Raw genomic sequence first — 13,160 nt, 5'->3', positions numbered from 1 at the left:
AAACAAGATGATGGCTATCTCTGCCAAGTCAGTCTACAGCTGATCCTGACACAAACTCAGGGACAAAACCTGAACAAATTTGATGGCTGAAACTTGTTTATTTATGTTTTCTAATGTTTGTTGTTTGATATGGAATAATGATTTTTACCAATTTTAGCAACAGTAACAAGATAAAACTGTCAGTTAGTCAAAATTGAAGATAATTGCGAGCACGGCTGTTCACGGCTTTCAATTTCCGATAGTCAACCACTGACATGTTCATCACGTCTCGTCTCATCAACGAAAATGAAACATTGATGTCGTAGGGCTGGGCGATATGGCCTAAAAAAAATAATCTCCGATTTTTTCACAACAAATCCGATTCACGATTTAAATCGATTTTCCCCCTCTACTTAAAATCAATTTTCAGAGAAATATCTGCGGCCTGGTAGCACGTACCTGGGCTCCAAAACTTTCAGCATGTGAATAAACCCCGGCTTTTCCACGATAAATATGGGCACCATATCTCTTGCAAGATACATCGCGACTGCATCTGTGATCGCTTTCCACCGGACCCCTTTCCCATCATACGGCAGTGTTTCCCCTACCATTATATTGCCCCGGGACGCATTTTCCTGAGTCCGAGACAATTATAACCGAGCCTGGCCCGAACCTGCAGCATGGCACCAAACACACACACACACACACACACGTCTATGTAGAAGAGCCTGTGTTGCATTCAGGTGTTGTTACGTAGATAACAAATTCAAGCACTTGAATAGGGATATTTTCATAGGGAGCAACACCTCTCCCACTCGGCAGCATGCCTCTGTTTGAGGTGCTGCAGTAAATTGGTAGTACTGCTACCTTGGGGAGCAACAGCCAACAGACACACTTTGCAGCGGGGTGCTGTTTATTCTGTGTCTGACACCACAAAACCGAACTCCTTCCCTTTCTTGGGAACGAGTTCTTCCCCGCTCGCTGCCATGATGTTTGTGTATCAAGCGCATGGAGGGGGGGAGCCTACTCTGAACTACGGGAGCCCAGCGGGGAGCGTCAGTAGCGGATGTTAAAGAGAAACTCGATTTTCATTAACACAAATTGACCTAAACTACAAATTCGAATTAATCGATAAAATCGATTTATCGCCCAGCCCTACGATTTCGTCTTAGTTTTAATTATCAAGATCTGTTTTTAGCTTGTCATGGTCTTGTTTTTGTATGGAAAAAAGGTGGTTTTTGGTTTACACACTTGTGACTATTTAAAATAAATTCATTGTTCCCACATGAGGACATCATTTTCTCCAAAACCTACTCACTGTTCAAAAACAATGCTTCATTTTTTACACTCACCAGGTCCTTCTCATCCCAAATAGCCAGGACAAATAAAAATTCACACCAAACAAAAGCTGGGGTCTCGAGGTTAAAATGTTTGTACTTGAAAACTTGGAACAAACCTCTTTCACAATGCCTGATGAATGTTAGATGGCCAAAACCACAGAATTGTGCTCAGTAGTCATTTAAGTGTTGTTATGTCTACTTACACACCTGTATCTTTCTTGTTTCCAGTTCTAACCCAGTACTGAAAGGGATGTGGCCCGAGGGCAAACTGAGCATCACTGAGGTCACCAAACGACCACTGACAGCTGCAACGCTCTTTAAAAACTCCATGATCTCATTGGTGGAGAACCTGGCCTCCAAGGTGAGGAGTCAGGACGGATAAACCATTTGACAAGTATTGCATACAAGGCTGTAGTTCAGGCTGAACAAATTTAAGCAATTATTTTCCAACTTCCAAATTCTGAAATAGCTTTCATGCAGCCTCAGAGATTCTCTGCACAGGGTCTTGCATGCTGAATTCATGTTAGATACATGTCCAGTAGTTAACACACTGTCTCCCTCTGTAGGAACCCTACTATGTTCGCTGCATCAAACCCAACGATGTCAAGTCCCCTCTACTCTTCGAGCAGGAGCGCTGCCGTCACCAGGTGGAGTACCTCGGGCTGCTGGAGAACGTCAGAGTGCGGCGTGCTGGCTTCGCCTACAGACAGACGTACCCTCGCTTTCTACAGAGGTACCCACAACATAATAATCACTTAGAGCCATGTGATAAACCTAGTTTTAATTAGTTATATCTCGCTCCTCCTGAACCTTTTCAGTTATTACATGTCAGGTTGCAAGAACGCGTTCATCTACTCATGGAAGAGGGGCTTGTGACAGCAAGAGACACAAGGATTAATGGCGTCCTCGCTGTAACGTTAGCTCGCTCCGTGGTGCCAGATGAGCTAGCAGTAGTAGCGTGCCTTCCTCTGCGCGAAGATGTAGTTCATCAGAAAGAAAATAGTTCCTACATGAAACTGCTCATAACAAGGTCTGTGGGTTATCTTGAGTAACCAGGTCATGGTTTCTGGAAAGAGACTTTGATGTTGAGGTTTTTTTAGCTGTAATTTTGTTGGCATTTTGAGCACCACAAGCTGAGTGCCATCTAGTTCCATTATATTGGAGAGAAGGCAGACAACTCTTCAGCTGAGATCTCCAACACTCACTCACACCAAAACAGTCTAGATTGGTAAACAGCACTACAGGTAAGAGGAAAAGAGTGTATTTTTGATTTTGGGGTGAATTGTCCACTAACTGTCCACTAAGTCATGCCTTTGAATAACTATTACCCAAATTCTAGGCATATTTCGTGACATCAGGGTTGTGATTTGAAGGTTAAATGTTTGCTCATGGCACTATCTTTAAAATCTGGCCAGCAGAAGTGATGAGGTAACACTCCTTCCCTCACCTCACACGCTCTGGACAAACATGCTGAATCCCTGAAGCCGTGCAGTGGGCAACCATGAAGGATATTACTTGACATTCCCTAACTGTGGGTTGTAAATGTTTGTTGTGTAACCCCCATCAGCTCGCATCTAATCTAATCCTGCAGCTCATCAGTTACATCTCCAGCAGCCATTCAAAAAGATAATCTTTTAATTATCATCTTTTTTTTTTGCACTCGCTTTTGTCAGTTTCCTACGAGCGTAATATTTTTGTCCTCTGACCTTGATTAAAAGCAGGCTGGATTATAATTACTAGAGAGAGTTATTGTTGTTAAACATTTAATGTGCTGCAAACATTAGTCTGTTTTTAATGTGGTAAAGTAGCAAACAACTACTAGTCAATGACCTGCATTGATAACTCATGTTTTATTCATGTGGAAGCACAAACACTTGACATAACAAGTCTGTTTACATCACAATTAGCTCTCATTTGCTTGCAAGCAGAGTACTGATTATAGACCTCGGAGGCAGATACCAAGACTGATATTTAAGAGCTTAAAAATCTGATATTTTGGGCCAGTATTTATATATATATATATATATATATATATATGTATATATAAAATAACAGAAACATGTAACATTAAGGATTCCATATATTTGACCCATTTTTGTACAGTATTTGACATGACAAACCAAATTATTAGTATGCAAGTAAATGGTGTGCGATTAAAAGATAAGACTCAAATCTAAAAAAAAGGGCAAATTTATTAGCTCATTTCATAATTAAAGACAATTCAAGGTGCTTTACATAATGCATTTAGACAAACAGGAAATACAGCAAAAAACATTAGGACAGACAGCATGCAGAAGAAATGAATAGGATTAGAAACACAAGGTAGATCAAGATGTAAGTGCCAGGTGGGTAAAGAGTTTCCAGCATCTGTGTGTCTGCGAGGGTCCACTTTGGTCCACGTGAAGTAAATGTCATCATCCACCCACGTCAGGATTTATTTCTAGAGCACATTTAAAACAACATCAATAATAAAAATAGAATAGATGTAGAAAACAATGATAAGAAAACAGAGCAAACAGTGCAGTGGGACGGCAGTAGCTCAGTCCATAGGGACTTGGTTTGGGAACCGGAGGGTCGCCTGTTCGAGTCCCTGTCCTGTCCTGACCAAATATGGAGCATTCACTTCCTGGGTACTGCCGAGGTGCCCTTGAGCAGGGCACCGAACCCCCCAACCGCTCGGGGCGCCTGACCAAGGCAACCCCCTCACTCTGACATCTCTCCACTTTGTGCATGTATAGGTCCTGTTTGTGCATGTGTGTGTCTTTCGGACCTGTGTGTTAATGACGAAAAGAGAGAAAAAATTGTATTTCCCCTCAGGGGGATTAAGAAAGTATATAAAATAAACAAACAAACAAACAAAAAAACTATTGAAAGGGGAAAAAAAAACAACTTGAGATCATCGTGCTCAGGCTGAATGATACGCCAGGTGGGAGAGAAAGGTTTTTAGGGAGGATTTAAACGTCTCTAGGGACTGGGATGACCGAATGTGAAGGGGGAGGCTGTTCCAGAGCCTGGGGGCAGCTGCTGGGAAGGCTCTGTCACCTCGAGACTTTGGTCTGGTTTTTGGCACCACCAACAGTAGTTGGTCCGAAGACCTTAAGGTTCTGTTTGGGGTGTGGCTCAAAAGGAGCTCAGAGAGGTACAGAGGGGTAGACCGTTGAGGGCTTTAAAAACACTTAAAAGAAGTTTAAAACCAATACGAAAACGGACCGGGAGCCAGTGGATGGAGGCTAAAACTGGCGTGATGTGGTCACGCTTTTTCTTGCCTGTGAGGAGGCGAGCAGCAGCGTTCTGGATGAGCTGTAGACGGTTGAGGGAGGACTGAACCAGGCCAACATAAAGGGAGTTATAGTCTAATCTGGTGGTTATGAAGACATAGATCACCCTTTCAAAGTCTGCAGCTGAGAAATAGGGCTTGGTTTTGGCTAAAAGACGTAGCTGGAAAAAGCCAGTTTTGACAACAGCACTGATCTGTTTGTCAAATTTGAATTGGCTATCAAAAACCCCACGGACCCCCATACCTGCAGCTCCAAACTATTGTTCCAAACTCTAGTCCAGTTCGAAACACACACTGCAGTCAAGCCAGCTGCAGCCACTTCACCTGATATCAGCAGCAGGAGGACGGTAACTCCGCCTCCCTTTCTTAATGACTGCAGGGTGCTGACACTGACCCCCCCCCCCCCCCCCCCTTTATTTAATCAGGAAGGGTCCAGGAGTTAAAGTAGCTCTTCTTCCAGGGAGTCCTGGCCAAGACTGGCGGCAAAAGTTACAAGAACACAAAAGACAAGACAATGGGCACATACTAAAACCACGAAAACACAAGTCTCACATACTAAACATACTAGAACACAAAGTCAGTGAGAACACATTACACTCAGTAAGACACATAACAAGGCAAAACAGACATACTGTTAAAGGCACCAAGTTAGAAGCAGTGACACTGTTCAGTAATGGTTGATTTTAAAAGGTTTTTTAAACATGTTGAAAGGTGGAAGTGACTTCAGATTTAAGGTGTTTTGGAATTCATTCCAGGCGAATGGTGCATATGAAGAGAAAGCTGTTTTACCGAGTTCTGTTCTTGTTGAAGGAGTGGTTAATAGTATTTTTTCTGATGAACGTGTGCTGTAAACACTAATATGATATGTAAGCAGATTTAAAATGTAGAGAGGTAATTTACCCATTAGTGCTTTTGCAATAAAAAGTAAGTAAGTAAGTAATGTGTACGTAACAAATTAAATTTCCTTCTAAGGGATAGAGAGGTCCATTGTACCGTTTCATACAGAGTGCAATGGTGAGTCCTAGCTGCTGCACCTGTAACAAAACGCAAGGCTGAATGATATAGAACATCTAGTTTTTTTTAATAAAGAGGAAGAAGAATGCATATAAATTAGGTCACCATAATCTAACACTGATAAGAATGTGCTCTGCATCAATCTTTTCCTTGCTGAGTATGGAAAGCATCTCTTTAGTCTAAAGTGAAAACTTAACTTAGGTCGGAGTTATTTTAAAAGGCTCTCAATATGGACCCCAAAGGATAATTTGTCATCCAGCTAAATAGATATTTGTAGGAGGTTACCCTCTCTATTGGAGTACCATTTTGTGTTAAAATCTTATAATCAGGAGGAGAACGTGAGCGTGTGAAAACCATGGATTTTGTTTTGTTAGCATTTAATACCAACTTTAAACCTACAAGGGATTTTTGTACCTGATTAAAGGCAGACTGTAAGTTCATTGCCTCTTGCAATGATGTCACAGAGGTGTACAATATTGTGTCATCTGCATAGAGATGAGCTTTTGTTGGATCTAAATCCATACCGAAATTATTTATATAAATAGAAAATAAAATAAGACCCAAAACTGATCTTGGGGGGGACACACATTTTTACTGCTAATAAGGAAGAGGTACAGTTATCTACAGCCACACGCTGAGTTCTACCACTCAAGTAATTAGAAAACCAATTTAACACAATGCTGTTGAAACCTATGCTTTGCAGTCTTTGCAGAAGAAGATGATGGTCAACAGTGTCAAATGCTTTAGATAAATCAATGAATAATGCGGCACAAGACTTTTTATTATCTAAGGCAGTAATGATATCATTTGTAACATAGGTTACAGCCGTTATTGTACTTGTCTAAAACCAGACTGAGTGGGACTTAGAATACAGTTGTCAGCTAAAAAAATTTTTAGTTGCTCATTTATAAGAGACTCAAGCAGTTTAGCCATGACAGATAGTCATATAGAAAATATATCAAGTTTTCAACACACGCTTTATTTTGAAGTACAGTGAATTTCCAGCACAGAGCTTTTATTTTGAAGTGCTGTTTCCTGCTGCAGAGTGAGTGACTAACAGACAGCTACGTGACAGAGACAGCTAACTAGCTTAACGACATGGCCAAAAACAAGTATGATGGTATGAGGTATTGATGCTGTTTCCTCAACCATAAAACAATTCAAAGTGGCTCCATCTCAACCAGTTTCAACATTTTTTTTGAGCTGCTTTTGTCATGACTATTTTATAACAAAACGCGAATATTACATGGTGAAAAATTGACCGAAATTTTGTTCTTTTTTTTTTTTTTTTTTTCAGAACGAGGTCCATTTTTCTAACCCTTTCCACTGCAAAATAAAGGTGTCAACCAGTCATGTTGCGCCTACAGATGGTTTCAAACTTGACAACATGAACATTTTAAATGGGTCCTTTTGTATTTCCTGTTGGAATGTTTTGCATTGTATGTGAACGACATCAGCTGACAGGAAGTGGGCACGTACCCAAGCTGTTGCCTAGCAACACAATTCCAGTGAAACAGTCTTGATTTATGCAGATCATAAAGTGGCTTAGTAGTACAAACCAAGCTGCCAAACCTAATTAGTCCTTTCAACTTTGATAAAGACAAAAGTGCAAACCAGATCTACCCCTTCCATTCTTACCTTTCACAATAAAAGCCCTGCACATGAACACTGCGTAGCTGTTTACCAGAGGGAACTCAATCATTTGTGAAAGGCAAACTCAATAAAATAACTTGCAACTACAACTTGCAGCTAGCTAGAAATTGAAAATATTCTTGGATTACAGCTTATTATGTGTTTTATACTTCTTTTTACTAACATCTTTGGGCTTTTGACAGTTGGTCGGACAAAACAGGACGTACGAAGACATCTCCTGGTGCTCTTTGATGACAATAATCATCAGTTGCAGCCCTAAATATCTCTGTCTCACACAGGATATTTCATAAGAGTGCTCCAGCTTGTCCGAAGCTTCATAAAAAAAGAGAGAGAGGACAAAGGGGCCGATGTCGGTCAGGTCAGGTACTTTAGAGCCGAGCAATGGACAGATACGGCTCCTTAGAGAGTGTCATATGTCACCTCGTGTTTCCCTGCGGAGGACAAGTGCGAGTGATGCAACAACGCTGGTGTCATCACATCAGATAAGACCCAGAAAGCTTCACTCACAAACACGCTATACCCATTGTGTAACAGATGAGATCTTAAGCCTGAGAGCCTGATTTTACATGTGTTTTTTAATGATAATTTGGGTCACAAGCTCCTAAATCACCACATATCTCGCCAGAATTTAATCCAAATAGCATGATAATAATCTTAAAATCGTTCTTTGGTAATGGATTATAACACACACACACACACACACATGTTTTAGTAACCTTTCTAACAGTACACACACACACACACACACACTTGTTGTAGCCTTATTCTCCAGCTGTCACATTTGCCCACTGCCCTTGTAGACACCACTGCAGTGGACGGAGGATTAGGTAATGAGTCTTTTGCATAACATGCTAACAAGTCATCCAGCTCTGTCACTCCAACCCCCCCTCTCTGATATATTTGGACTTGGCATTACATCACCTCCTCGTCAGTGGGTCGGCTGTGAAGTGACAGGGGAGCAGTCTGTTGAACACGCACTCGGATCTTGGACAACAGAGAATATCGCTGCTGTCCTGAAACCACCTCATCATGTGCAAAAAAACCACTCAAATCACAAGAATCTTGATTTTTTTTTTTTTTAAAACTCATAATAATACAGGAGGAAATTTTATACCATGACAGCAGCACAAGTTGTATCAGGACAAACTCAGCTCCGTCAAGCTGTGCCTGAAGTTTAACAATACATAATCATTCTTAAATTTATCCGTTCATGACTGAATGTAGTCTCAGTGCTATGACTCTTGTAGCAGGCTTCTACAGGTCTTTGAGACCATAAGGTTGCTGGTTGAAAAAAAGAATATTAGGCCTTAAAAGCTCTCGTATTTCAGTCTAATTATAGCACTGAAAAGACTCTTAAGAGTGTAATTTGACTCCTCACCCCCTGCGCTGGCCTGCAGGTGCACTGTGCAATAATTAATCCCCTTTTTCATGTGCTAAATGATGTGATTTCCAGGGCACTGTGCCAGGAGCAAAGACTCATGCTTTCTTAGTAATTAAGAAGATCTATAGAACAGTATACATTATACCAAGGCATATTTTTTCCCCTCTTTCAGATATAATATGATCTGAGGACTGAAAAGTATTTTTTTTTCCCTCAACAACAGAAAACACAGGATGCATAAATCTAAGAAATAAGAGTCTGGATTTTAGGTTGTGCTGTGACAATGTGATTTATCCCTTGCTGACGATGTTTGTGGTGTTTAATCTGTATCAACCTAATAAAAAGCAATAAAAATAAAGTAATAACACTGAGTGTCTGCAGCCACATTGTGAGCTAAATGTCAGCATACTAATATACTGATATTTAGCAGGTATAGGGCCGATCCTACACCTAGCACCATTTTAGTCCAGTCCGTCCAGCGCCTACATTGTGTAAATCAAATGTACTTGTGCCCATCTGTGTTGGTCTCAAAATGAGATGTAGTCAGGCACATTGTTGAGGTATTTTTGCAGTATTTTCCCTTTGTTTAAAGAGTGGACTCTGAGAGAAATACACACTGATTGCATTTGTTGACGCGAACATGACTGTAGCCCTTTTTAAACAGGAATTGTGCAAATTTGCAGGAAAGCCCAATCAGTCTTTTTTCAGCATTGGCAGTATCAAAACAAAATCGGAGAGTGCAGCAAAATGCCGCCTGCTTAATTTTGTTCATACAGAATGTGCCTTTTTCGGGGCAATGGGGGGCGTGAGCAAGTAACAAAACGTGTAGCTCAGCATCTGACATAAACAGTGACGTGGGAGGGAAGCCGCGGCTGGTCAGTCCTTTTGCGATTCTCTCATAAGTCGGCCCATCTTCAGCGTCCCCGTCATCTGACGGTTAATGGCCTCTTTGTTTGCAAGGGCAAGGAGGGCGCGCAATTCCTTGTCTCCCCAGTCTTTACAGTGTCTGTCAGGTTTGCATTGATAATTCCTGCTATCAGCTGTTTCCTGTTTATCCACCGCCAGTGGGTCGCACGTGCAGCGCCATCAACATCTCCTCCCACAAGTCATCAACAGCCCCTCCCGTTGCGGAAGGCCGCCTCGGTCTGTTTAAACTAAAAGGGTTCCGCCAATATGTCTACCCTACGAGGTGGAAAATTGGGCACCTCGGATCAACTCGCCAATCCGGCTCTGTGTGTGTCTAAACGCTCGCAGCTTGCCGGCAAAACGGCGGAAATTTGGCAGTGTAAAAGGGGCTAGTGTCCACCAGATTTTATGCTCATCCATCATACAGTTAACACAACATTTCACTAAAGCATCATTAATCTCATGGAGGCGCAAAGAAAAATCAGAGGATCACCAAAGTCAAGGGGGCAATGACTGTTTGTACCCTGTTTCATAATAAATCATCCAATAACCACATTGCTTGCAAGGCTATAAACACTTAGCTCTTGGTGCTCCTTCCTGCAGACAGCTACATTTTTTAATAACCTTTATTTTGTCTTCTGTTTGTTTCGCTGCACACTGCTGGGTCTCTTCATATGATAATTTTGTCCCTCCTCCAGATACAAGATGATCTCAGAGTTTACGTGGCCAAACCATGACCTGCCATCAGATAAAGACGCAGTGAAGAGGCTCCTGCAGGGGTGTGGATTCGACCACGACGTGGCTTATGGCAAAACCAAGGTCTTCATCCGCACACCACGTACGCTCTTCAGCCTGGAGGAGCAGCGGGCAGAAATGGTCCAGAGAATTGTCCTCTTCCTCCAGAAGGTGAGTCTAACCACCTTATTGAAACTTATGAGCTCAGATACTGACATGGCACCATGATCGCTCTGACCCCGTGAGAAATGTGCCAAATTTAAATATCAGAGGTATCAAGAAGCCACTGATTCGTCACATTGCTTCTTTTGTTTAATCTTTGTTTTCCTCTCTCTGACTTTGCCTTAAATTTAAACCAGTGAATCAAATTAACAACATCCTATTTCAGTGTTCTCATTGAAATTCAACAGCCCTCGCTCTGCATATGAATAACCTTGGAGACCAGAAAGGCTCTACTCAGAATTTTATACAAGTTATACAAGCACTGAGGTATTTTCAGAGCTGATATAATCTTGTATTATTAGCATTGGAATCTTATATCTCTCAGGATGAATGTCTCTGCCTCTTTCTCCTTCTCTCTCTCTGTCGGAGTTTTCACCCACACAGTTCTCGTAAAGTTGTGAGTGGAATCAGATATATGATTTGGGAGGTTTCTGAGATTTGGGCAGCAACAGAAATGCTCCTTGAATCTGAATTTATCCTACCCTGTGAAGATAAATCTGCTCATTGTTTGTGGTTTGCTGGTCATGAAGTCAACCACTCAGACTTAACTGTATGTCAGCGGTCTGCAAATACAACAGGTGTCCAACTTCTTGTAAAGGCCTGTTCATTTGGGGAATGTTTGTTTGGGCAGTTTTGTTTTCAGTTCATAGCGCCATCCTGCATCTCTCAATACATCGTACAACAGTCAATTCTAAAACTAATGGAAGCTCCTGGATCATCAAACAGTGAGTAAACAAAACTAAAGACAGTGAGTTATCATATCTCCCGTTATGGCGTCTGTGGGCGGCTATTTTTGAATTCATTTGGAAGCCGCAATAATGGGAATAGATGTTTGCATTCATCACAGATATCCACAGCTTATCTAGAGAGCTATCTTAGATTACCCATGAGGATGCACAGCAGGATTGTGTCTATGACGTCCGTTTTAGCACAAGTCTGCATGTAATGAAATTATTTTTGCAGACACGTTTATCCAGAGTGACTTACAATAGAACTTTGTAGGGACAAGAACTAAATTAATCAGAAAAGTGTGTTTATTCTAGAGGTCGACTGATTTATTGGTTGGAGCAATTGATCAGCGCTGACAGTACTTTTTACACGCTGTCGTTACCAGCTAAACTTGGCTTAAATAGTGACTGATGGCTTCATAGCTTCCACCAGTCATGCAGGGATGTACATCACCAACCAGAGCTGAAGAAGGGAGGGTTGTGTCAGAAGGAGCTGATCAGTGGGGACACCTCCAGAGATTTTTTTGGCTTTGGCCTTTATTTGACAGGATGGATGTAGTGTGAAAGGGGTAGAGAGAGGGGATGACATGCAGCAAAGGGCCTCAGGCTGGAATTGAATGTGGAGCAGTTACAGCAAGGACATAGCCTTTTGTACATGGGACAATTATTGGTCAATAACATGTATTAAGATGAAGTTTTTGGCTGGACTGCAATAACCGATTAAGCTGTTCCAGCGCTGTAGACCTATAGCAAAGCTGTGAGTCGGTGAACGAGTGAATGCAGCTTCTTCTTTTAATTTAAAGCCCTCCAACATCTTGAGGTACACCTGTTTTTTATGTGTATGAATCACTGAGAAAGTATTTTGAGTGTTTTGAAAACACAAAATTACTGCACCCTAAGGCCTCATTTACACCGCAAGCAATGCGTTCGTGTAGCGCTTGTGAACAGTCGCAGTTTACTTGCGTTTTCATTTCAACGAGCTTGTTGCTTTTGCCCTTCTTGCTTTCACGAGCAAGCTCGAAAATAGAAGAGGCGCCAAATTTTTTGGGCGAGTCGCGAGTGAATGGTTGCTGTTTTCAACAAAAAATCTACGGTCACAACATGTGCAAACTCGTGTTAAGTAGTAATACAAAGCAGACAAAGACTACTTCCTTTGTCTTTCTTCAAGCGTTGGAATAATCACTGGTGCACGAACCTGTCCACTCTGGGCTTTGGGTCCAAACTCACTTCTTCTTTGGGGTTTATTGGAGATTTGCAAACACTAGCGCCACCAACTGCTCAGGTGTGGTTTGTATTTTGACAGGATAGCAGCAGCCACTGCACGACGCTTCTCTTCGTTTTGTCGTGAAAACACGTGTGCTGCCGCTACGCTTGTGGACCTCTTCGCAACCGCTTCACAAACGCATCGCTTGCGGTGTAAATGAGGCCTAACTATCTTGTTTCACAGTCCATTTTTTTCAGCTCCGTCAAATAACAATTACGAAATGCTCAAAAGTAACTGAAGTACATGTTTCTAATACGAGTTACAGAAATACTGCCCATCTCTGATCTCTCTGTTGCATGGTGGTTCCATACTCAAAGTCAAGATAATGTCATAGTGAATCTAAAAATCTCTGTTCCAAACGTTGGTTATTACATCAGCCTTTAAACATCCACTATCTGTCGACCTTTAATTTATTCAGCATGTTTTGTCGCTCTTCTCAGGCTCTGGCCTGAATTGATTATTGGAACATTGGAATAACATGTGTCATTCAGTTGTCTGTACACCTCCTATGCTTTAGTTGCACAACCCTTTTTGAAAGTAGGTGTTTTCAATGCATTCAGGCCTCTGAATGAACAATGCAGGTCTTACATGACCATGATGTTGGCCTTGATTTGCAATATCTTCTTTCAACATCATATGAATATAATATTAAAGTGAAAAT

General features: G+C 41.6%; 1 protein-coding gene across 1 annotated transcript in view; it reads left to right on the top strand.

The window, feature by feature from the left end:
* myo1d (myosin 1D) overlaps positions 1 to 13,160 on the top strand; it is a 193,458-nt gene that overhangs the window by 86,292 nt on the left and 94,006 nt on the right. The window contains exons 14-16 of the mRNA XM_049564439.1: positions 1,548 to 1,680; positions 1,886 to 2,052; positions 10,249 to 10,456. Coding sequence (XP_049420396.1) covers positions 1,548 to 1,680; positions 1,886 to 2,052; positions 10,249 to 10,456 — 508 coding nt within the window. The remainder of the gene's footprint in view (positions 1 to 1,547; positions 1,681 to 1,885; positions 2,053 to 10,248; positions 10,457 to 13,160) is intronic.

The sequence above is a fragment of the Epinephelus fuscoguttatus genome, linkage group LG20, assembly GCF_011397635.1.
Source record: "Epinephelus fuscoguttatus linkage group LG20, E.fuscoguttatus.final_Chr_v1".
Classification (NCBI taxonomy): domain Eukaryota; kingdom Metazoa; phylum Chordata; class Actinopteri; order Perciformes; family Serranidae; genus Epinephelus; species Epinephelus fuscoguttatus.
The sequence above is the reverse complement of the archived record's forward strand: the minus strand, read 5'-3'. Positions and strand labels throughout refer to the sequence as shown.